Source organism: Topomyia yanbarensis, chromosome 2 (genome assembly GCF_030247195.1).
Source record: "Topomyia yanbarensis strain Yona2022 chromosome 2, ASM3024719v1, whole genome shotgun sequence".
NCBI lineage: Eukaryota > Metazoa > Arthropoda > Insecta > Diptera > Culicidae > Topomyia > Topomyia yanbarensis.
Genome location: NC_080671.1, coordinates 390,547,887 through 390,574,448, shown reverse-complemented (window position 1 = coordinate 390,574,448; position 26,562 = coordinate 390,547,887). Strand labels below are relative to the sequence as shown.

The 26,562-nt window shown below is 39.9% G+C and overlaps 1 protein-coding gene across 3 annotated transcripts in view; it reads left to right on the top strand.

Moving 5' to 3' along the window:
- The window catches only part of LOC131684773 (relaxin receptor 2-like), a 230,600-nt gene that overhangs the window by 162,164 nt on the left and 41,874 nt on the right, over nucleotides 1-26,562 (top strand). For 2 of the 3 annotated variants that reach the window (XM_058967912.1, XM_058967913.1), the window contains 2 exons: nucleotides 6,400-6,585; nucleotides 6,652-7,125. In XM_058967912.1, coding sequence (XP_058823895.1) covers nucleotides 6,400-6,585; nucleotides 6,652-7,125 — 660 coding nt within the window. Of the gene's footprint in view, nucleotides 1-6,399; nucleotides 6,586-6,651; nucleotides 7,126-9,498; nucleotides 9,642-26,562 lie in introns of those variants that run through there. The other variant, XM_058967914.1, reaches the window with a different exon arrangement.

Below are 26,562 nucleotides of genomic sequence, written 5' to 3'. Positions count from 1 at the left end.
CTAATTTAGTAATACTTGTCTTGATAGTTTAAATCGAAATTGAAAGCGCAAAAATAGCATTATTTATAAAAGAAATATTCAGAATTCTGCAGATCTTTTCTCCATCTACTATGCCGTCGTTTCGATCTTCTGCCATCTTGAACCATTTAGCCCCGAACTCCACTGGGATATACCCCAGCGGCAAATTATCGCAAGCGGTTCAGTCCCGGTTTTCGTGAGCCATTTAGCTCCGGTTTATGTGAGCTCGTCGCTGTTGTGCTATCTTATGACAAACGCCATTTTGGGGTAAACTGAGTTAAATATGCCATATTGTTTGTCTAAAAAATCTCTACAAAATGGCATTTTCGGAATTTTGACATACTACTTGGTTACTGAGATATAGCGAGAAACGTGCTGAGAAATTCTGTGATATTTGCTTAAAATGGCTGTGTCTGGACATTGGCACAAGTTATCTTGATGGATTAGATGTTTTTCTATGTAAAAATGTCTGAGAAACGCAATGGCAAAATCATTTTCAAAATAAAAATACACGAAATGTGAGAAAAAAGTAATTTTAGTTTTAAACTGTAAATATGGCATATTTGGGAACACTGTATCCAAAAATCATTATTTTTTCTAGTTTCCCTGACTCATTTCCTTTAAAATGCATCTCACTGATTTTTTATAGACCAAATAAAGCCAAAGATATAAATAAAAGTTAATAATTGATGATTGTTTTCTATGGAAAATTTTCCAAGCACGATTATGACACGCCATACAAATTTTGTCATCAATACACACCTATGACACGTATGAGTGCGACTTTTGTTTACATGTTTAGCAAAAACTCGTAACATAGTCAACCGATCTTCATAATATTTGAGAGATTAATACAGAATAGACAGAAACATCAATTGTTATCTCTGAATTGTTTCTACTATTTACTAATTGCAAGATATTCAATCTCAAGCTTTAAAAATCGTTTTTCTCGAAATGTGCAAAATGGCGCTTGTCATAAGATAGCACAACAGCGACGACCTATTTAGCTCCCAGCTTTAGCACGATCCACTCGAATAGTTCCCGGAGGTGAACTCACCTTACTCCGACTGAGAGTTCCCTGATGGCGGAATTTCTCCCGAAACCGATAGCCGCTTCTCAGAGCCATTTAAGTCTTCACTTCTTCGCGATCTAACTAATCGAGTCCCGGAGGAAGACCGAGCCTACTCAACGGGTTAACCGGAAGGGGCTGACTCCAACGACCCACCGCTGGCTGTTCGACGCAACCTACACACTCTAGTCCTCGGCGGTGGATTTAGCCTATTCACTAGCTACTCGGTAGGGTGCCAAGGTCGGTCTGGCGATTCCGTTGGAGTCAGGCGTACAGTTCGCTGGTGTCCATACGACCCGAACCCAGTGCTACGTTGCGTAATACTCAACTGATCCTTGGCGGCGATTCAAGGCTACTTCGACGTAGAGTACCACAGCGACAGAATTTCTACCGAACTCGATCTGTTATTTAACGCCAGCTTTCTAGTTGGGGGCGTTACTTGGTTCATCCCTTCGGCACTTCTTCTGCAGCTCATAGAGTATCCACGTCGCTACTCTGCGAACGTTATCCTGGCTATTTTCGTCGTGGCGCATCTCTTTGACTATATTCTCGACTGTCATACCTTCAAATTTCTTCGAACCTAGGGCTCTTTAAGCCACGTGCTCTAGTATCTCTCCTATATTCATACTCTCCGGGCAAATAGGTGACGAAGTATGTCCAAACCGATGCAGGTACTTCCGGAAGGAGTCATACCCGGACAATACAGCGTCAGATTGGAGTTTATTTTTCCTTGGCATCCACATCGACATATTTGGGATGAGTCAGTGGGTCCACCTACGGCGATATCGTTCTGTAGACTCTCGCGACATGAACAGCTATAAGGTGAAACGCGCTCTTCAGCTTCATCCGATTCCGCTTTGAGTTCAGCGGATCAGTCCAGTGTCCATACATCAGTATTTAGGATGAGACGCCTGCCAGGAGTCGTCTCTTGCTGCATCTTGTTCCTCCGCTGTACGGGATCACATAAACAGTCGAAATGGATGTTGTAATTTACCAGATGATAGACCATCACACCCAGGTGCTTCAGTGCATCCTTCAATAGAATTGTGTGTTCCCCAACACTGATCATGCCACGCAGGATTTTTTGCGGCTGCTGATCAGCACATCTCCGTTTTTTTGAAAGCCAAATGCAATTTGACGTCCGCCACTCCGTTGTATAACATGTTCCACAGCAGAAGGCCGAGTATGTAGTCTGAGGTAGTCCCGCCTGGATCTCAATTGACCTCTGCCACATGTTCGTGTCGTAGACCAGTACCCGGTTTTGTAAGTATTTTTTCAGAACCTTGCATAGGTAGTTCGGAATCCGCATGCTGTACAGTGCTGCGATGATAGCCACCCAGCTGGCGGTGTTGAACACATTCTTCACATCGATCAGTAACGATAGCCCCGATACTTTATTTGCGCTGGTGGTGACTGTGCGGATTGCATCCACCGTCGAAATCCCTTTCAGGAATATGAACCTCAGCAATAGTCCGGTCTCTCTCTTTCCGCGTAGTTTGTCAGCCTGTTGAGGATTACCATCTGCAGAAGATTAGCAGGCCCAACTTTGGCAGCAACATTAGTTTCTGACTCTTTCATTTATCCGGGAACTAGTCTTCGTCCAGGCATTTCTGTCGCATTGTCCTGAACACGTTCGGAAGCGCTAGGATCGTGGTCTTCAGTACCACGTTGGGGATACTTTATTCGCTCTCCACTGTAAGAAGCTCGTCCTTGGATACCCCATTGTCACCAACATTTCCATCGTCTGCATCAACGTACGGTGCAGGCAGCCATGCTGTTGGGTGGTGCATCTGGAAGAGGGTCTCCACGATAGCCCTCAGTTTGTCAGCGCACATCGCAGCTGGCGTCCTTGAACTCTTGATCATGGTCAACACAATACAGTTTCCTATGGGTCGGCGTACACTACACAGATCTTTGTAGCAGGTAGACTTATTCAGTAGATTGGGGAACATAATAGCTAAATATGAGTACACTGTTGATCTTGACGATCACGATGTCTTCGTGTGTGCTATCCGCCATCTCTTGAATTGCTGCCCTTCCAGCACTATTCGCCACCCAGTTCCCGTTATCGTCTTACTTCGTTTCTGTTGACGACAGCCAAAACAGTTACCGTGCAATGTCCGAATCATTGAGATTAAGCTGGGTTATCACCTCTGTCATTGGGCTGTCTTCGGTTTTTATACGCTGGACAAATGAAACCTCCCATGATGTGGTCCTTCCCGCCCTCCTTTGTGCAGAGCATGCACCTCAGTTGCTTTGTGCAGTCACTTGCAATGTGTCCCTGCTAATTTTCTGCACAGCTTTACAGCTTCTCACCTCATGGCCGAAACCCAGGCACCAGAAACAACTCTCCGACAATATGATTTTAAATTTTACCAGTCACCATAAGCTGATCGGCTGCTGCTGGTGACAAACGTATCGCTGTTGTGTGTCTGTCACTATACGCCTTCTTCAACCTATTCGACATTGGCTCATTTTTCAGATTACACTGATTGATCACCGCTTCCTGAACTAAAGCTCTCACACTGGCTTTTCCTCCCACCGCTTCTACCGCGAGTTCCCGATTGATTTAACCGGTGGTCGATAGATGCTTCTTCTTCTTGAACAGCATCGCACCGTTCTGAGTATACTAAGTTCTTGCTACGTTCTCCCAGCTCTTTCAACTTGGGATCCTGCCATTTAAGGGTAGCAGTGTACGTAGCGCCATCGTTTCTTTTAACTACTAGAGCGGCTCCTCCATGCCTTGGCTGTCGTAGACAAAGGTTTTCTTTCTTTCCTTTCTTTTATTTCTGTTTCTTCCTCCTCTCTTCTACGGTTTCAACGGTTCGTCATTCATTTTTCATTTGTCGGACGTTTTGCTCTTTTACATCAAACTTTTTAGGCTTCTTCAGTTCTTCCGTGATCTCCTGGCGTTTCCTTTACTTTTTTCACAGAACAAGTGTCCCGGTTACCCTTCGGTGTCTTATAGGCTTCTACTTCAGCTTTCTCCATAGTCTTCTATGCCTCTTCGGTGTTTTCAGCTCTCTCCAGCAATGCCATCTGTTCGCTTTCGACGGCTGCTATGGCTGATTTGGTGCTATTCAACGGATCCCTGCTCTATCCCTGATTGTTGCTTTTACTTTTACTCGCAGAGTTTCGAATTTTTACGAAAGCGTCATCGCTTTAGGCTTTAGTCTGCTGCTCTTCTTAGGTAATGCTTGATTTCGGTGTGAGCAATTGAAAACCCAGCTTCTTTTGGCGTCCTAGTGGTTTATCGCCGCTCGTTCTCGGTATGGCCTCCCTGGGCTGCTACCGCTGCTATTGTTCTTGCGGCTGTATTTGCTGCACTTCGGCGATTTGCTGGGTCGGCGACCTCGCAAGCCCATCTTTGGCGAGCGGTCGTTTGCGAGGGTTGGCGCGGTTATTTGGTGGATATCGCATTCAGAACCGGATCGGCGGTAGTCAGGAACGTTCATACTTCCAGCTGGTAAGGTTTCGTCTCGAACATACTTGGAGACCTACCAAAGTGGTCAGTACAATTTGCGCGCTCACCATTTCGTGGAGATGATACCTAGTCTTGCTAGGGTTCTGGAATAGCGTGCTAGGGTGCTTTATGCTAAGCATCCTACTAAAATCTTAGAGAAAGCAGCGCAGACTCGCTTCGATAGAGCTACTTTTGGATTTACATAGTTTTGGTATTGATTTTACAGAACTCACTTCCCAACCCAACGCAACACATACACACGTCTCAACGTGCAGAGTTGAACTCAATCCAAAATAGCATTGCGAATCAAAAACATGCACGACCAACACTATTTAACTGTCAACGTCACCACTGCCGAAACCCCATAGTAGAGATAGACGTTGTATATTTTCGGAAGTTTGGTGCATACAGTTAAACCGTGTAAAACTTGCACTGCTCTGTGTAGTTTATCGTGCGCTCCCCAACCCACCATGCGAATCGGAACCCTTCATGTACACGAACGATTGTACCATCCGGATGATATAGCCACGATGTTGCTTGTTTAATATTCGAGCGACGAATGATTGAAACGGACACGGCACCTCCATTTGTAAACTACCCGTATTCCATCGAGTCACTAAGATGCATAGTGTCTGCCGCTTATTGTACCGTTTGGACAATAGTCAACAAGTTGCTCGTTTGGCAAGTGAGCATCGACTGATACAAAACGAGCAAGCGTGACCTGTGTAAATAACTTTCCCGTATGTGATGAAACGCTTAGATGCTACTTTTTGACGGCTAAACTTGCAAATATCGTATTTTCTCTGACGTTTATAAATAATTTTCTATAAATCCATTTTATTTGTACTGCTGTTCTTTGCATAATTGTCCTATGTATATAGGGAATCCCGAAGATCAGCGGTTCTCAACCTTTTTCGTACCACCCCTTAGAAATCACCCTGGGTTGCTGCGGCCCCCTCGGATAAACATCGATTTTGTATGCTATCAATATGTTATTTTCAGACTTAATTTAAGACTTGAAATTACAATCTGCACTAGGAAATCATATTTTTTCGCGGACCTCCAGCAACTATTATTGCACCACTAAGGAGAAAATCCTTTTAAACCATATTTGGACCATAAGGGTACAAAATTTATTACTAAATAAGTTGTGAAATTTGCGTTTAGACTTAGTAAAGTAAGCTAGAGCCGGATTGACGCTAGTTCCAAAAATGAATACACTGTTTGTGTTTATGAACAAACCCCTAATCCTGCGTGATGTTCCGCAAGCTAAACCAAGCTTCGACTTCATTAATTCATATCAACTTAATAAGAACTCCTTTTCTTGCGGGACATAGCGCTGGACTAGAGGTTCGCTCAGAAATACAAACAGTGGTTTCATTTGTGGAGCTAACGTCAATCCAGTGCTAGCTTAGTTCTGACACTATGTTAGTGTCTGATTCTGATCAGATGGAAGGGGGTACTACATTATTTTATTTGTTACACAATGTAATCATCAGTTACATTAGATTTTTAAATATAGTAGTCAGTTGAACCGGTTCAAAACTACAAATGCTTCAGCAAAAATTGAGTTCTTCACTTCCAGTAACATACGGTATGTTTCATTAACACCAAAACCGTGCATCATCCGTATAACGCGCCAATTATAATATATTGAAATTCCCCGAATTGAACCTCACCGAACTGAAGATGAGAAATAAACCACCAAAATTCTGTTGTTTATTCGAGTCTCGCTTTCCATTTTCACTCTCCATTAGTGGTTAGGATAATAATTACAATTTTAATTACATTTTTCTCTCATCCTTCTCCGGCTTAATACCTTTTCCACTATTTTTTTTAACTACGCCAGCGTTTGGATAATGGCAGCGGTCGGAATCTGTGGAAATTTGCTGGTGCTATTTGGACGCTACATGGTCGGAACAAGGAGTAGCCAGGCCCACGCCGAACATTCGCTGTACCTGCGACACCTGGCTGCCAGTGATTTTCTGATGGGGATCTATTTGGCAATTATTGCCAGTGCCGACATTATGTTCCGGTTAGCGGCATTCTCTGATCATGAAGCTGTTGCGGGATGAATGCACTAATATTATTCCACCCACAGGGGTCAGTACCTACTGTTCGAGGAGGAGTGGCGGTCCGGTGCGGTTTGTGCCTTCTGCGGTTTCCTCAACACCCTCAGCTGCCAGTCATCCACGTTACTGCTGACGCTAGTTACCTGGGACCGATTGATATCGGTCACGCGGCCACTGTACCAGCGATCGGGCAGCAAAACACGTGTCATCATGCGTCTGGCGCTGCTGTGGGGAATCGCAGCCGCTGCGGCTGCTGCACCACTCTCTGCAACCGACTATTTTGGACCGCATTTCTACGGCAGCAACGGTGTATGTCTGTCGATTCACATCCATGACCCGTACGCAGTAGGCTGGGAATACTCGGCCGGACTGTTCATCCTTGTCAACACATTCTCGCTGCTGTTCATCGGGACGTCCTACCTGCGGATGCTGCAAGCCATCCGGGTGTCCCGAAACGAGACACGAAACACCCTCAACTGCCGGGAAAAGATTGTGGCCAGAAGGTGAGTTGTAATTGAAAACTTCCACGTGACCATCATTTCGATGCTGTACGGCGCGTTTCAGACACCGCTGTTCGGCAACATCGTACCTATCGTAAAACTATCAGCCAACAAATAGTTAGGTACCTACTTCCATCCCATCTCACTTTCCTGGCCGACTGACTATAGGCGAGTTTTGAGTTTTTTTCCTTTTCCGGTACAATATTGTAGACCATGGCGCCAACAACTGACGTTGATTATTGATGCAATCTATTTCACTTTTGTGGGTGGGAGTAGGTTCGGCGTTGAAAACAAATAACTTATTTTTAGGGGAAAATTTTACAGAAAGATACAGTAATAATGCCCGTAGAAAGACCCATGCAATCTCCCGTATTGTTGTGCTAATGCTGCTGGGGTGATGGTGATGGTGCTATTTTCACTGCAGGCTTCTTCGTAAATGAAGTGATTTTAATAACGAACATGGCACTTTTTTCTTGGTGGTTGGCTCTTTGGAACTTTGGAAAACAAGTTGTATTCGGAATCAACTTTAAGAAGCTGTAAACCCAGTGATTGCAATTCTTATATATAAACTAGCAATTCTACAAATGGTAAAACGGTCATGTTGATTTCTCGTAAGGGAAGCCAATAGCAGTTGACGGGTAGAGCTTCATGCTGCATCAGAAATCAATTCCAATTTACGAAGAATTTTATTTGATGTTGCAAAATGTTCATGCACTTCATTTATTGACATATTTGATGCCAATGAGTGTAAAGGATTGGAAATACATCTATTACCCTACCCACCTATTTTGGAAGCGAAACAAGAAGCTACTAGGAATGAAAACATAGTTCGAATGCACATACGGACCAAACTTACCTCGTAAAGCTGAACGACATACGAGCGTGAAGGCAAGTGTGTAGGGTGATTCTCACCTTTCAAACATAGTAGGGCACACTATTTCGTGAATTTCTCTCCACTCCATAATAAACTTTGCTTGAATCAGTATAAACATTGTACGTATTGTTACTAATTTAGCGTGAAAACATTTAATATTATGGTTGGAATCCATTTAATAAACATGGATAATATAAACCGGTATCATACTTTCCGATTCAACGAGGTACGATTAAATAATCTCATCACCCTAGCTAGATATTTTGTACATGATGAGAAATTCGAATTCAATTTCCCGGAAGACCGGCAATCACGGTTGGATGACTGGTTTACTTCATGCTGAGATTTGCAGTCAGCGATAGCGTTCCGTGGTAGAACAGTTTGGACGGCAGGGATTGCTATAGGTACCTAAACAACAATCGTCTGCGCGGATGAGCATAAATTGTCTCAAAGTGTAGTCTTGTAGTAAAATTGCAAGATAGAATCTGTCGGTATTGTTTTCAGTGGACTGTCTTGACTTGTTCTAGTGATTTTGAGAATGACAGGGAATTGCAACTAACATGTTAGTGTAAATATGAACTGATCGTATGTGGTGTGTATTGCTCGCTATTTTGTGAACCTCAATAACTATACCCTCCCTTTTTTTATTTTTTTTATATATTATTTTTAATTTGATTATATTGTTTTGTTTGCATTACAATTCTAATTTAGTATATTGGGTGTTCAGCCACAAGTGGTGACTTTTCATCCCTATTGTTTGCATGATTCAGTTAATTATTATTAAGGTATAATAAGTTTTCGCAGTTAAGTATTTTTTTCAGTAGAATGTTTTAAACCTACTTGTCTTGTGAATAAAGAGCTAAATAAATCTTATAAACTAACTTATAAACTATAAAGAGAGCTAATCGTTGCAATTGAAGATTGCAACGATTTTTGTCGGAAGTTGCTTATAATACTGTTCGTCATAATTTCTAATGTTTCTATGTTTGCGAGTCCGTGCAACTCATTTGTGCTAAACCAGGGAGGGCGCTTCAAAATCATTTTCAGAATTTTATTCTGATTCCTTTGAAGCGTTTTCTTCCTAGTAGCACAACAAATTGCCCAGATTGGCACTGCATATAGCATTGCCGGTCTAAATATTTGATTATAAATTAATAGTTTGTTCTTTAGGCAGAGCCTAGAATTCCTATTTATAAGAGGGTATAAACATTTTATATATTTGTTGCATTTTGTTTGTATTGCTTCAATGTGATCCTTAAAAGTGAGTTTTTTATCGTAAATCAAACTCAAGTATTTAACTTAATCTGACCACGTTAAATTCAAACCATTAAATTTAATAATTGTATTGTATTGTATTGTATTGTCTTCGATTCAAACATTGTATTGCATTTTTGAATATTCACACTCATTCCGTTTCTGTCGCTCCAGTCAATGATCCTATCGACGTCCATTTGCAATGCACAACAGTCTACCATAGTTGTTATGACACGGTAAATTTTCAGATCATCAGCATACGTGACTTTAGAAGACGATAATTCGCTGCAGAGGTCGTTCACAAAGAGTACAAATAGAAGAGGTCCGAGATGACTCCCTTGAGAAACGCCCGATGAAATGTGGAAAGGATCCGAGAGTGTAGTTCCAAGTCGCACCGAGGCGCTACGGTTCGCAAGATACGAGGAGATTCAATTAGTCAGCCAGTCCGGCAGTCCAGTCCGACTTAGCTTTTCCATAGCAAGCTGATGAGGAACACGGTCGAAAGCTTTCGAGAAGTCGATGTACACCGCATCGATCTGCTGTCGTTTTTCCAATTTATCAATTAGCGACGACACGTAGCTCATCAGATTTGTAGTTGTCGAGCGCTTTTTTACAAAACCATGCTGGTCCAAAGTAATGATGTGTTTTAACGCGGGATAGGTAACATCTAACAACATACTCTCGAAGATTTTAGGGAGGCAGCTTAAGATTGAAATTCCTCTGTTTGTGGATTGGAGTTATCAAAGCTTCCTTCCACTTCGAGGGGAAAACATTTTCAGCAAGAGAGCGATTGAATAATAGAGATGCTGGTAGCGCCAAAGATGAAGAGCAATTCTTGATGAACGATGGTTGTAGCCCGTCGGACCCCGGGCCCTTGGAACTGTCAATCCCCCGAAGATTAATATGTACCTGATGTTCGGTGAATGATGTTGCAGGCAAATTCAGAGGGAACATTGGCAAACTAGTCAAGTACGATTCAGACAAAGGTGGTGAGTTATTACTTAGCACGTTTTGAAAGAATGACGAGAATAGATTTGCTGACTCCGCTGGTGACGTTGATGTCCTGTCTCGATAGTTGACGCATTCCGGAATTCCACTGGAGCACGTTTTGTTCCGCAGGTAAGACCAAAACTGCTTTGGATTATCCTTCATGTTGCATTCAATTCGGGAAACATATGAGCGAAAGTATGCTGCATTCACGAGCTCGAATTGGCGTTCTAATTCCCGCACGGACGTTTTGTCGGTTTCGCCTCTTGTTCTAAAAAATCGTTTTCGAGCCTTCCTGAGACGATTTCGAAGATATCGTAACTCAGCAAGGTCGTTTGTTACCCGGGCGGCGCGTGCGTTTCCTCCTAGGCACAAGTTGTTGAAATATTGATTCCAGTTCGTGATAAAATCTACTCACAGATTCATCCAGAGTACCCTGCGTTAATATCTCAACCCAATTTATTCGTGAAATTTCAGTGTTTAATTCATCATAATCGCATTGATTAAAATCGTAGAATAAATTAACATCGTCATTCATAGACTCGGGAAACACAGCGTCAACTTTCAAAACAAACGAATTGTGGTGACGATCTAATTTCATTAACGGTACGGGTGGCTCCAATACTTCGCATCCGCCAGTGTTACTAACAAACGCTAAATCAAGCAACCTGCCATTTTCGTTCGTCAAATAGTTCACTTGTTGTAGGCCAGAAGCGATCATGGTTTCGACTAACAAAATTTCATGTTCCGAGGAGGCATTTATTGGAATAAAACATCCAACTTCGTAATCGAAACTCCAACGTAACTGAGGTAAATTATAGTCGCCTAAAACCACCACCCTATCGTTGGTACCAATTTGATCGTACAGTCGATTGACACAGGCAGCATGCTGTTCATACAAAGCGAGATCAGAATTCGGTGGTAGGCAAATCGCACATATAACGAGAGACACTGCTCCGTAATATATACGAGCTGCTACTTGTTCTAGACGGGCGGCTCCATCGACGGTCACAATATTGCTTCAATTTCCTTTTTTGATGCCTATCAATGCACCACCACCACGAAGGGCACTGCTGGTAGAGCAATTTCGATCGCATCGATGTAATTCATACTCGTCGGTCAGTTCAGCATTGAGGATATCATCGTTAAGCCATGTTTCTGTTAATACTACTACGTCATAGTCAGAAACAGATAAGGCTCTAAAGATCTCTTGAGTCTTCGTACGTAATCCACGGACATTCAGATAGGTAATCGTGAGTGAGCGCTTCGTATAATGACTCAAACTCATGGAAGATTATTCCCTTTTGCCAGGAGGATTTTAACAGGGAGACCGTTTTCAGCTGTAATCCAACTCCGACTTTGAACGACACGAAGGAAAGTTCTTCAAGATTTTTGCCTTTGGGAACTAACTTACGGACGTCAACAGTCTCGCTGGTGTTGAGGTTTTGCTGCACTAAATTTCGTATGTCTTCCTCTGTAGCCTTCGGGTCAAAACCTGGCAGGTAAAGCCAAAACAATTCTTCGCCTGATTTTTTTTACTGCCAGTGGAATTTTCACGTTGGAATCGATGTCTTTGGTGCCTTCATTAACGTTAGGAGAGGACTGATAACAATCGCCGTCCAAGCGGGGACGTTTTCGGGAGCTGCTGGAGCTACCCTTACGGCCGATTTTTTCGTTTAGCACGGTTGGAATGTGCTGCAAAATTTTATTTATTTTTGCGCTATTCTGCTCCATCTCATTCCTAAGCTCCAACAGTGCCTTATTGGTTATTATTTGGTTTAAGAGAATAAGCTCTTGGCTTATGGTTTCTGAGGTTTCTTAAGAACCTTAGAAAGTTTCCAGAAAGGTTTAGAATTTGGCTTGATTTGTTCAACCTCTTTCGCGAAATTTTCATTTCTTAAGAGTGTGAATCTATGCTTAATTTCTTTTTGTAGATCCTGATAGATACATTTCATAGCAGGATCAAGAGAACGTTGATATTGCGTCTTCCAACATTCTTCAAGCGAATCAGAAGTTGAAGATCGTAGTCAATAATAGGAGTATTAAATTGTTTCTGTATTGTTGGTACTGATAAATTTCTAGCATCAACTATAGAATTATTTAAATTTTGTAATGCCGTATCAATGTCAGCTTTATTTTGTAAATCAAGGTCATGATTAAAATTATTCTCAATATAAGTTTTGTACCTTTCCCAATTCGCTTTGTGATAATTGAACACTGAGTTAATGGGATTGGAAACAGCTTCTTGAGAAAGTGAAAAAGTTACTGGACGATGATCAGAATCAAAGTCAGCATGTGTAATCAATTCGCTACAAAGGTGACTTTGATCTGTCAAAACCAAATCAATTGTTGATGGATTCCTTACAGACGAATAGCACGTAGGACCATTCGGGAACAAAATTGAATAATAACCAGCAGAGCAATTATTAAAAAGTAGTTTACCGTTGGAATTGCTTTGAGCATTATTCCAGGCTCGGTGTTTGGCGTTAAAATCACCGATTATGAAGAATTTCGACTTTTTGTAAGTCTCCTTTCAAGAAATTAACTTGCTCGCCAGTGCACTGAAAAGGCAAATAGGCTGCAGCAATAAAAATGATACCAAGATCAGTTTCAACTTCGATACCCAAACTCTCGATCACCTTGGTGTTAAGAGACGGCGTAACGGAATGTTTGATCCTGCGATTAACCGCTATTGCGATTCCTCCGCCGAATCCAACAATTCGATCAAATCGGTGAATAACAAAATTAGAGTTACTCTTCAATTTAATATTTGGTTTAAAAAAAGTTTCGGTCACAACGGCTATATGCACATTATGTATCCTCAAGAAGTTGAAAAATTCGTCTTCGCACGTTTTTAATGAACGAGCATTCCAATTTAATAAATTCAAATGATTATTTAAAGTCATTGTTAAACTTTAATTTCATTACAATTTTGTTAGCAAATTCCCACCCCACTTGAAAAGCTTCAAACATGGAGGTAGAATTTAACATTGCAATCATCATAGGTAACATAGAGTCCTGCAAGTATTTTAATTTTTTCTTCCGTTACGCCACCTAGATCCATTGGACTAAAGGAAGCGTTAGGTGCAACCGACTTTGTAGGCGTGGTAATGATAGCCGTTATTTTGGCCTTGTTACCTGCCACTGAAGCATAAGATGACACACCATTGTCGGATGGTGTGACGGAGGTAGAAAAAGTTATTAATCTATTTTGAATCGGATTAACACGTTTGGACTTGTTTTCTTGAAGTGTACCTGAAGAAGTAGGTACATTTTTTATTTGTTGTTTTTGTTGTCTAGAACGAGAATTTATAATTTTTTCTCGAACAACTTAACCCCAGAAATTCGATTTATGATTTTCGCTACAATCAGCGCATTTGAAACTTTTCGTGGTTTTTTTCATCTGACAAGTATCTTTCGTGTGCTTGACGGTGAGACTCAGTCTAGAAATCTTTATGCTTAGAGATTTGTATATTGATCTCCATGATTCTGGCAGTCCCTAGAATCTAGTAGCCCAACGGCGCGTGCTTCAGTTAGCGGATAGAAGGTAAGGGATGCCCTGACGTCTGGCAGATTGAATTATTTTGTTTTCGACATTCAACTAGATCAAGACCGATGCAGTATCCTAGGGATCTTCGTTCATTATATTTATGCTAAAACGGTCATGTATTTTGCACAACATATTATATTCAAATAGATTTTTCAAGTTATTGAGCCCACAGCAATGCAAACATTCAAAATTTGCCTAGTTATTTTGAAGAACCATCATCCACGCGGACCAAACCGTCAAATAAAGTGGCGAAGTGCCCAAAATTAAGCAACTACACACTCTCGATTGGTGAATGAGAGGTGTAGAGTCGAGTGAGTGATGAGTTTTTTGATTTTCAAACTTCATGATTATTAGTGATCGACAAGGGATGGATGGTTTCCACTTCCGAACAGAAGAATGACATGTTAAGTCTGCCGGGCGATGATCCATATGATCTTGGGCACGGCGATCGATTCATGAGGGGAGAAGATCATTGGACTATCATCTATAAGAGATCACCAGGCGTTCAGTGGCGTAGTAAGAAAATTTTTCGGGGCGGGGATATGAATTTTTTTGTATATATATGAAAAAATGTTCAAAAACATTCTGAGCAGGAAAAAAAATGTTCAAAAACCAACAACTCAGGGAACGGGTTTGGGTAGTCAAGGTAGGAAAGCTAGCTGTTGTTATAGAATAAATGCTCTTCCCCTACGAGGACAATCAGGGCGGCAAACTTCAAACTGTCTAATTTACTGAGTCCTTCAGTTCCCTTGTGCCATTCAGTACCACTTCCTCGTTGAGCTTCCGACTGGTTCGCGAACTACTCGGTCTAGTCCCCGACGATAGATCTAGCCTACTCCGACGAAAAGTTCCCCGGCGAGAGAAGCTCAAGCCAACCAGCCAGGTGATGCGGTCAGTTCGGCGGTCAGCTCTCTTCTTGGGCCATTTAGCACTACTTCCTTGACGGTCCATTCAGTCCTCGACTTGTTCGCGAACAACTCGGTCTAGTCCCCGACGGTGGACCTGACCTACTCCGACAGAGAATTCCCCGGCGAGAGAAGTTCTACCGAGATCGAGCTAGTCAGCTAGGTGCCGAGGTCAGTTCGGCGATTCTGGTGAAGCAGGGTATCCGATGCACTGGTGCGCCGATGACCCGCGACTGGTGGTGTCTCGTCGCTGTCTACTCAGTCTAGTCCCCAGCGGTGAATCTAGATTAGGCTAACGGAGAGAGAGTTCCCTGGCGAACAAAGTTTTCCCAATGTCGATTCTTCTTTGGTTTTCGCTATTTTTCTATCGGAACAACCGGTGGGGTGCCGTGGTCGGTCTGGCGAATCCGCATGGAGCGTGACGTCCGGTTCGCTGGCGTTTCGACGACTCATACTCGCTGCTCTGTTGCAGTCTATTCGACTAGTCCTCGGCTGTGGATCTAGCTTATGTCTGCGGAGAGTTCCCTGGCGGTGATTTCTCTCCCGAAACCGTTGTACGATGTCCATTCCGCTGTAAGACGGTCATGATCTACATCAGCGGTTCTCAACCTTTTTCGTACCACGGACCCCTTAGATATCATACTGGGTTGCTGAGGACCCCCACAGATAAACATCAATTTTGTATGCTATCAATATGTTATTTTCAATCTGTTAGGAAACAAGATTTGAAATTTCAATATGCACTCGGAAAATATATTTTTCTTCGCGGACTCCCAACAATGACTTCGCGGCCCCCAGGTTGAGAATCACTGATCTACATCATATCTCTGTTTACTGCGTTCCACGTCTCTACGTCGCTTGTCATTCTGTAGGCCACATTATCCGGGTTGATGTCCGGTCCTCCCGTTTTAAGTAGCTCCCTGCACGTCACTTCAAACCTCGGACATTCAAAGACTCTCCAGGCACAGTGTTGACGTTGCGTACCCACACCGATGAAGATACTCCTTAAGCAACCGTGGCTCGGTAGGAGCTGTTTCAGGTGGAAGGTCATCTCTTCGTGCTTTCTATTGACCCACGCCGACAGGTTTGGATGAACCGGTAGGTCCACTTTCCTTTCTCCGTATCGTCCCATTCCTGCTGCCACGTCTACATCGAATCGATTCTCATCATCTTCTTCACGTTTTGGCGTTTCATTGTTTGTAGCACTTGATATCCTCCGTCAGGGTAATGCAGATGGGGATCATCTCGACGACAAGGCATACTGCCGCAATCGCAATCGCAACTCGTACGACCAGCAGTCGATGCGTCCTGTTCAGCTTTTCGCGGTTTCATTGTCTCCGTCACCGACACCTCCATTTCTTCAAGTGTCTCACCGTTAGTGACACATCGTCCACAAAACCAACGATTTTCACTTTCCTGGGAAGCCGCAGTGTTAAGACCCCATCGTACATCCCATTCCAAAGTGTTGGACAGAGAATGGAGCCCTGAGGAACGCCCGCTGTGACTCGCATTGCCTATTGCCCGTTTGTTCGTCTGGTACAGCAGTGCTCTACTCTGGAACTAGCTCTTCAGGATCTGGCTCATTCTTTTATGCCACGCTGCGGCATTGATCTATTCGAGGCTGGATGGCTCGGTGACTTCCCACACTTTGGCAGCAACATGAGTTTCTGCACCTTCCTCATTTCGGGGATTACCATCGTCTAAAGACTTCAGCAGTAGCATCCTGAACATGTTCGGATATGCCAGGAATGCAGCTTTCAGCGCCACGGTTGGTATTCCATCCGGACCGGGGGTTTTCTATGATTTTAGTCACATCGACGCTTCTTTGAGCTCGTCGTTAGTCACTTACCACTCGGCTGTGTTACCTCCTTCTTCTTCGCCGTACGGTGTCGGTAACCAAGTAGTTGAATCGTGATTCGGGAAGAGACCCTCAACGATTATCTTTAGCTTACCCGGGTATATTTCAGCTGATGTCGACGGACCCTCGTCTTCGTCATGACGACTCAGTACGCGTCCCCCAGGGATTGGCGTTTATTTCTCAGCACAGCTACTTATGGCAATTGGCTTGCTAAGCTTGATCTCCCGTTTTAGAGTCCCTACCTTCTCGAAACGTCGCTTGCGCTCCTCTCTCACTCTCCGATCTTACGCTCTGAGCCCGCCTTCTGGATCTAAGACAAGCAGCGTGTAGCGTACTGAGCTACACTGATTTTTTTAATGTTTATTTTAAAAGAAACGTACAGAAAGCCTCAAACTTCGAAGGATTTTTCAGATTGCTGGACCTAGTCTTGTGAACCAAACGACTCAGCTCAACAAATTGGGTAAATGTTTGTTATCGAGAAGGAGTCAGCAAAAGACACCGCTGCATAGTGGTCGGAAACCCCAAAAACGTGAACTTAATTCACTAGAGGCCAAACCATCGAATATATTCACAGGGTATCTTTGGACGAATTGTTCTTAAGAATATTCCCCACAACCTGATAAAAATTAAAATTGGGCATAGCTTACTACGATCAAACTGAAAAAAAAATTATCTTTTTATGCTGACGAGGTAGAAAATTGGTATCTTCGACAAAGTTTTATAAAAGCTCGTAATGAAGAATTTTATTGAACTTGTAGCTTGAGTTTGTGCGACCGCCCCTGGCTGCTTATCGATCTGGACTAGCTGAAGTTGCACAGAGAATAAGTAGATAATTATGCAGTGTTCCCAAAAAAAAGTCAAAATTGTTGCCGGTTTAATGTGATATGCGACGGGCCTGCGGTAACGCAATTGCGTATCCGGGTTTGTGGTTCTCCATACATAGACGAACCTATGTACAGGAGACTCAGACTCAGGGATATGTTACTGTTCCCAACCCAGTGAGCAGGACCGCCGAGAGGGGAGGGGGACGGGGTGTTTCCCCCCGGGCCCGGAGTTTTGGAAGGGGCCTGGACTTTGAGCGAAAGGAATGATACTGTCAAATATTGTTTCAATAACAATTTATTTGAGAATGCAATTAGATTCTCAATATTGGTATGATTTAATTAGGATAGTTTGCCTAAATTCTACAGTGTGGCATGTTGGAAGACAAATATATGATTTTCTCAATTACAAAATCAAACATTTCATGGTGATTTGGTGTAATATCATGAGTTTTTTTGATTTCGTTGGATTTTTTTAAATGGGATTAAATTTTTTTTCTCTGAAAGCATATATTTTTGATTGCAGAAATTGTGGCTACGTCGGTTTGTGGTTTTATGGACGGTAACAAAATGAAGGTGTTGCAACTGATAAGATCAAACTGAAGTGTGGTTAAAGGTTTGTCCTGGCAAAACAGAAATGACCAAATATGGTCTATTTTATATTATAAAGTCAATCGTAAATTGTATCATAAAATTTATAGTGTATGAAAGACTGATCAAATGAAAACTTGCAATTGGCAAAAAATACATGAGATTTTATGGTAAATTGTGTATTTAAAGGCTGAAATTTATTGGGGATGGGAATAGCGTAGTTGGTAAATCGATTGCGTTGTACGCAGCTCACATGGATTCGATTCCCAACCCCGCACATAGGGTTAGAGATTTTTGCAAAGGAGATTTCTCTAACTCGAAAAGAGGCGAATGGCCCTATGGTTAAAACCACTATAATCAAAATAAAAGAAAACTGAAATTTATTTTCTATTTCATTCTTTACTATGATTATCTAATGGGTTTTGACCGACCATTTAAAAAACTCTCAAGTGTTTTTAAGTTTCGGGCTCTCCAAAAATTGATTTCAATACGTATTTCACTAAATATTTCCTAACTTTGCAGTTCGTGGAAGGGTTTTGAAAATCAGTGGTTTATTTGTTTTTGCTTAAGCTATTCGGTCAAAATAGAATAATTGGGTTATTTTCAGGACGATTTGTGATTACTATTTCTACTTATTTCAATCCGTCTAAACCGCTAAATGGATCGCGAAAGCATCTATTAAAATGAAGAAGAAAACTCGGCAACCTTCTTTTAGAGTGCTCAATTTGGTCAAATAGGACTCAAGAAACGAGTTCTGAATAACTTCACAAATCAAGAAAGAACATGAAAATCCACGAAGAAAACGATTTATCGCAATTTCATGTGCTCATTTATAATTTTTTTATTTAAATATGAGTACTAAATAATTAAGTAAATTTGCCATGTCAGAGAAATTCTATATTCTTCATATAATGTAGTGTTTCTTGCTTTCACTTGCTCTTTTATTTCATATCTTAATTTTCTGCATATTTAGTTGTTTCTTTTTCCATTTGATCCAGGTTTTTAATCTTTCTATTTTTTCCGTGTATTTTTATTTTATGTTTTGTTTTGTATATTTTGCTAAATATTTTCCATTCTATATTTTTACTATTCTTGGTGTTTTTTTTTGAATTCGTCCAATTTTTTTAAATTTTTCCCATTTTTCGACTCATTCCATCTTTTTAATTATCGCGTTTTTTTGTTTTATTTTTTTAAATTGATTTAATTAATTCTTTTAAATTTATTTCACAAAATTTCAATCCCTATGATTAATTGCATTTTTTCGTGTTCTTAAATAAACCTATTGTAGTATTTTCTCCATCCGCGCTTTTTCCATATTTTTCATTATTAGGTCTCTCTCATTTTCTAAAAACAGAATCATTTTTCCTTCTTTTCGTGGTAGTTTTTTTTTATTTTGTTAATATTTTTTCTGTTCTCCATTTATCAGTTTTGAAATTTATGCTTTACTTTTGCATGGATTTTGTTTAATATTATTTTTTTCTCTTTTGTTGTGTTACATTACCTTTAGCATTTTCTTTTTTTGCCTATTTAAACAATTTTTAATTTCATGTGTTTAATTTTGTTCATTTTATCATTTGAACATTCTCCTCATTGTTTACATTGACATCTTTGTGTTTTGTGCATGTTTTATATTTTCTATTTCGTCCAATTTTAAGCTTTACTTTATATGAATTTATCTATTAATTTCATTTGTTTATTTTCACTTATTTTTCTATATTGTAATATTCCTATTTTTTCCCCAAGTGCTAGACGAAACTTTTATTTTTACTCATATAAACAATTTAGATTTTACACGTTTTTAACGACATTCAATTAGCAAGGGACTGGAAAATGAAGTATATTTTTTAATATTAAGAGCCATAGTACTCGAGGGTGAGCAAGGAGTTGAAGGAAGAAAGTTTTAGAAAAACGTGGAAAGGGTTATATGAGCAAACTTGGAGTTTACCGGCGATTTTAAAAATAAAAGGAAAAAATAGATTTTACACGTTTTCTATGATTTCATTTTTGTCTGTTTTTTTTCTTCAACCTATTCCGTGCAGTTATTTATTTCTATTTTTATTATTCCATTGCACTTATTCATTTCTAAATTAGGTCATTTAAAATTAATAAACTGTCCAGTTTTTTTATTTTTCATAGCTACTTTATTTCTTTTTACATTTCTTATAAAAGAAATGTATAGAATTCGCTCAAACTTTCAAGATTTTTTCCGAGTCCCGGAGGGCCGAGTCTTATATACCAATCGACTCAGCTCGACGATTTGGGACAATGTCTGTGTGTGTGTGTGTGTCTCTGTGTGTGTGTATGTAACGGACAAATTCTCATTCGTGTTTCTCAGCAATGGCTGAACCGATCTTATCCAAACCAATTTTAAATGAAAGAACTAAAAAACAGTATGAACGCTATTAATTTGTTTTTGATTCTGATGTTTAGTTTTTAAGATATGAATGTTTGAATGCGTAAAAATGGCGCTTTTGGCAGTTTTTTTAAATTATCTGCCGAAATTGACAATATAGATTAACAATTTATATGTTTTTAGACAGCTTAAACGAATACCTTTCGAACAAGCTATAGATTGTTGAAATCGGACTATTATCAAAAGAGATATTTAATATTAAATGCGGACGAAAGATTTCTATCATTTCCCATTGCCAGAAATATGACCAAAAACATGTAATCTATTATTAACGCCAAAACGGCCTATTTTAGGTCAATAGTATCTTCGGAGAATTTAATAGAGGTAATATGCTCTTTCTTTTGGTATTGTGCTTTTGCTGATTAATCCCCCTATGAGTGAGATATTTTCACAAATTTTCTTGGAAGTGATTATAACGAAATGATGCCTTCAGCAAATTTGTAGCTCTTACTTTTGCGAATAACTTTACTGAAGACTTCAAATATCTATTTTGAATACTTTAAAAGTTATGGCTTGTTGTTTGTGGATTACTCTTCGTCGCCTATTTATTGTTCAATATAGTAATAATCCATTGAAATAAGCCAAACATTATTTCGATAAATCGAATTTTGTATTTCATTTTTCTATCTACAACTGCTAGAAATAATCACCGAACACTTCCAAGTTGTCTGGAAGGAACTTGATAACTTATCAGTGCAAAATTGTTCATTTGTGCGAACCTTCTGACTGCAATTTTTCTAACTTATGACCATCGGATTGATCTGAAACCTTTTGGAAAATGAAAAGCGAAATAAATAACTCCAAGCAACGGCGTAGCCAAGAGAAGGTTTTAACACCATACACCCCCCCCCCCCTCCACACAAAAAAAAAATATTGGATTGGAGTTGAAAATTTATTGATGCAAACTGATTTAATTCAATATTACAATAACATTATCTGATCCGTAGATTGATAACCTGTTGTTGTAAACATCATGAGGACTTTTGATAAATTGTCGGAATGGGGTCCTGATATGTAACTGATCTATTGGTCTTGATTTCACAGTTGTCTAAATTAGACAACTGTGAAATCAAGACTATTATTAAATAGCATCAATATCAAATTCATGCCTGAAAACATTCCAATAGAAAATTGCAGAGTTCTGTAATCAATCATAATCCTCAGATTTCATTTCAAATTTTCAGCTTTTTTCCTACACAATATTAGGAAAGCTTATTACACAATTTTTCCTAATAGGTTTGTGAAAATTATAAACTATTTGAATTTTTTTTATAGTTTTATTTTTTATTTAACCGTGATTTTTTAATAAATAGTGATCATCGCTTCACAACGTAGTCTATTTTTCATGGTTTGCGGTGAGCACGAACTCTCGAATTGCTGAACTGAAAATTATGGAATAGAAATAAATTTTTAGTATTCTTTACAGACCCGCTGGTGCCCTAAAACGATTTCGCTAGAGTTTTAGAGCACTGTGCACCCAGTGCATTAACGCAAGTGACGGAAGGTTATCGAAAAGTTTCGTGAAAATGAAAGTTCCAGTAATGATGATGATTTTCCCAAACGGTTCGTTTTCGTGAGGTTTTTATTTATTCTTTGGCATTAGGATTAGCGATAATAATTCAAATCAAGAATACTACTGGGAAGTCACCTTTAGAAAAAGTCGATGTAGAAGTAAAATTTGAAACTATGCACGCATGTACTTCAGAGATAGCGTGATATCAGGAGCTGCGATTTCATTTTAACGCTTTTTTTGTGAAAAGGGCGATACTTACAAATGTAAACATAGGGCTTTTTTCTTACATGCGAATGAGGGCTTTGAAACGCAACAAATTAACCTAAAAATTTTGATTCTACGATATTGCTTTCTTAAACTACAGCAAAAAATACAACGGGCGAAACTGTATTTTTGTTTGTTTATTTAAAGTTTCGCCCTCCACGCTCCATGCAAGCAAACAGGGCGATACTTTTTTTGCTAGCAGTTTGGAGGCGAAACTGTTATTTTCGTATTTTTTAGGATTATCAGACTGATACCAGCTGTAAATAGTAACAATGATCTCTATTGAAAAAACCCGGACGAAATCGGTGTTGTAAAACGGTAGTTATTGTAAAAAAACGTAAGGGCGATACTTCAATGCTGATAGATGGGACCGAAAAAGTAAACAATCGCCAAAGGGGCGATACTATCATTTTGTCAATTTCAATAGCAAAAACAAATTTTAATTTAATAATTTCAAATACTTTATGAAGCTTTGTGTTTCGATCACTGAATCATGCAAGCTAGGATGTCAAAAAACACAATAGTTCTTAAATAGGAAATAAAACCAAGTCTGGAAATATTCACTGTTGATTTTCTTTGAATGGTATCACTGCTAGTATCGCCCTTTTCAAGAAAAAGCGTTGATTTCTTAGATCTCAGTCGCGATGGAAATTTGAGTAAAATATAAACTTCAATTCGATTAAAAAAAATCGTTTTTTTGTTTCAGTACAATATATAACCCCTTTAGGAAAATTCAGTTTTCCCACCACAATATAGATATTTTATTAACAGAGCATTAACAATAATTCGTTGGTATGTCTATATGTCTATTTTATGGGCCATTTTTTCGCTTTCCCATTGATTTTGTTTGAGATTTCTAGCACTGATGTTGTCCTATGCTGATTTGAGCGATTCTCTGAGTCCTGCCACTATCCCATGTAGTATGTGTTATCAAAAACATCGCGAAGCATCAAGTTCTAAATGCTCTCAAACGATATATTATCCGAAGAGAGTGATAAGAGTTATAAGAAATGTCTCATCACACTGTTAGGTGGATTAAACACGTTTTATTTATTGCATTCGCATTCTTTATTATTTTTTTTTCTGAAATATTTTCAACATTTTCCTCAGTTTCCTGTTTTCATTCCTTCCTTTATTGTTATTTTTTCGTCTAACTCAGTGAACCCATTGTGTTCATTTCCCTGTTTTCCAGGCTGTTTCCAGGCTTATGATATTTTATTTTTAATGTTGTCGTTTACCCGTTTTTCAATTTTAGTCTTATTTCCTTCGTTTAATTTGATTGTTTTAATTATTCAATCTGTTTTATGTTCCTATATATTCAATATTTTACATACTCTCAGATTTCAACTTTTCTATTGTCTTAATTTTGTTCATTTTCAGTTGTTTCTGCGCCTTGGATTTTTATTTTATTTTGGATATTGGTAGCTTTTTGACTATTCACATGTTTTGTTCCATTTTACTTATTTAGTTTTTCCTCGTTTGTTCCTTATTTATTTCTTATGTTTTTCTCTCTTTAAATTCTATCTTCTTTGAATATTCTTTTTGCTTGTTTTAAATTTATTGCGTTTATATTTTACTACCTTATTTACAATTTGCATAAGGTTGCAATTGTGAGTGTTTTAATAATATTGTACCAAATATATAAATGAAGGACTCCCTCGGCATGATACTGTACCTTGATGTGGTCCGGGGGCTTTTCCACCAAAGCAGTATTACAGTGATTATATCACAGAAACTTGGGATACAATCATTATCTTTTTAGTTAAACTACATTGTGATCAATTTTAGTACTTAACTTGGCGACCTTTATTATCCACAGCCATGGTCAAATAATATACAATGTGGGTTTGAGGCCCAATTCTCTCTGCAGGCACCCTTCTTTTGTTGTTATATTTTCAATTAAATCCATGCTAACACTCACTAACACAAATTGCTTATTCTCTCATATACACTAACAATCTCTCATTCCAAACGTACAAACGTGGCCTACGCGATAACACAAACCTGGTCACAAATACGAACGCCCGCGATCTCGCCAATATTCAAACATCCCGATTGATTAGGTGAACGTTGGAACCTAAGAACCTAAGCTCGCGCAATCATGAATCGGTCACGTGCGAAAGTCTCCGCTCTTGATCCTAGCAGCCCAAATTCATGCCTTTAGTTGGAGCAATAGAAATAAAAACTAGACAAGACGTCCACACGCGATCATTGAAGAATATGCGAACATGCGAATGGCCACACGCTTATAAAAATAATGTGTCCACGCGAAGTTACATACATACTAGCACACGCGACAAAAACGTCCACATACAAACGCTTGAGTCCTTCGCGATCATCCACTCACGACCACATCCACGATCTCGTAAAAAGTGTAACACCCCGGTGACTAAGTGAAAGCACTTATAAATTAACGATCCCGGTCTCGAGAGTGAACCTCCAAATGCCCGTGTTCGCGCGATCATGAATCGGTTTCGTCCGGAATCCCCTATTCTCGGCCCTAGTAGCATAAGTCCAATGCCTTCAGGTGGACCAATCAAAAATATAATGCTCATATCCACTAAACTACATAAAAATCGAATGTATGCACTCAAAGTCACATACACGCGACAAACAAATATAAAAATGACTTCGTCTCATCAGAATCCAACACTAACTTAGTGAGAGGACTAAGCTGGGGTTGACGTTTACTCAAAAAAAAAAAAAAAAATGCCGCGTCAGCTGCCACCAGCTTAATGCCAACGGGAAGGGCAAAGTGGCCGATATTTTTAAACATTTGAAGCTGTCGAAGTTCAAACAGAAATATCTGATTTGGCATGCTTTCTGTACATGTTTTTCTCTCTTTAAATTCTATCTTCTTTGAATATTCTTTTTGCTTGTTTTAAATTTATTGCGTTTATATTTTACTACCTTATTTACAATTTGCATAAGGTTGCAATTGTGAGTGTTTTAATAATATTGTACCAAATATATAAATGAAGGACTCCCTCGGCATGATACTGTACCTTGATGTGGTCCGGGGGCTTTTCCACCAAAGCAGTATTACAGTGATTATATCACAGAAACTTGGGATACAATCATTATCTTTTTAGTTAAACTACATTGTGATCAATTTTAGTACTTAACTTGGCGACCTTTATTATCCACAGCCATGGTCAAATAATATACAATGTGGGTTTGAGGCCCAATTCTCTCTGCAGGCACCCTTCTTTTGTTGTTATATTTTCAATTAAATCCATGCTAACACTCACTAACACAAATTGCTTATTCTCTCATATACACTAACAATCTCTCATTCCAAACGTACAAACGTGGCCTACGCGATAACACAAACCTGGTCACAAATACGAACGCCCGCGATCTCGCCAATATTCAAACATCCCGATTGATTAGGTGAACGTTGGAACCTAAGAACCTAAGCTCGCGCAATCATGAATCGGTCACGTGCGAAAGTCTCCGCTCTTGATCCTAGCAGCCCAAATTCATGCCTTTAGTTGGAGCAATAGAAATAAAAACTAGACAAGACGTCCACACGCGATCATTGAAGAATATGCGAACATGCGAATGGCCACACGCTTATAAAAATAATGTGTCCACGCGAAGTTACATACATACTAGCACACGCGACAAAAACGTCCACATACAAACGCTTGAGTCCTTCGCGATCATCCACTCACGACCACATCCACGATCTCGTAAAAAGTGTAACACCCCGGTGACTAAGTGAAAGCACTTATAAATTAACGATCCCGGTCTCGAGAGTGAACCTCCAAATGCCCGTGTTCGCGCGATCATGAATCGGTTTCGTCCGGAATCCCCTATTCTCGGCCCTAGTAGCATAAGTCCAATGCCTTCAGGTGGACCAATCAAAAATATAATGCTCATATCCACTAAACTACATAAAAATCGAATGTATGCACTCAAAGTCACATACACGCGACAAACAAATATAAAAATGACTTCGTCTCATCAGAATCCAACACTAACTTAGTGAGAGGACTAAGCTGGGGTTGACGTTTACTCAAAAAAAAAAAAAAATGCCGCGTCAGCTGCCACCAGCTTAATGCCAACGGGAAGGGCAAAGTGGCCGATATTTTTAAACATTTGAAGCTGTCGAAGTTCAAACAGAAATATCTGATTTGGCATGCTTTCTGTACATGTGGTTTGAAAAGAAATATTTTCATTGCAATTCAGACCTTCAACCAGAAAATTTGTGCGAAAGAGTGCATGAAAAAACGTGTGCTATCTTTCATGAAGTAACAGATTGTTCTAAGCTATTTTGCCCGGATTCTGAATCCTGCTATTACGCTAAAAGGACATGTAGTGGTATGCCACCAACAACGTTCAGGTGGCGCTCAAGGACAAGAACCCTCCTTACACACTAGAGTACGGCCCAATCGAGGACTATTA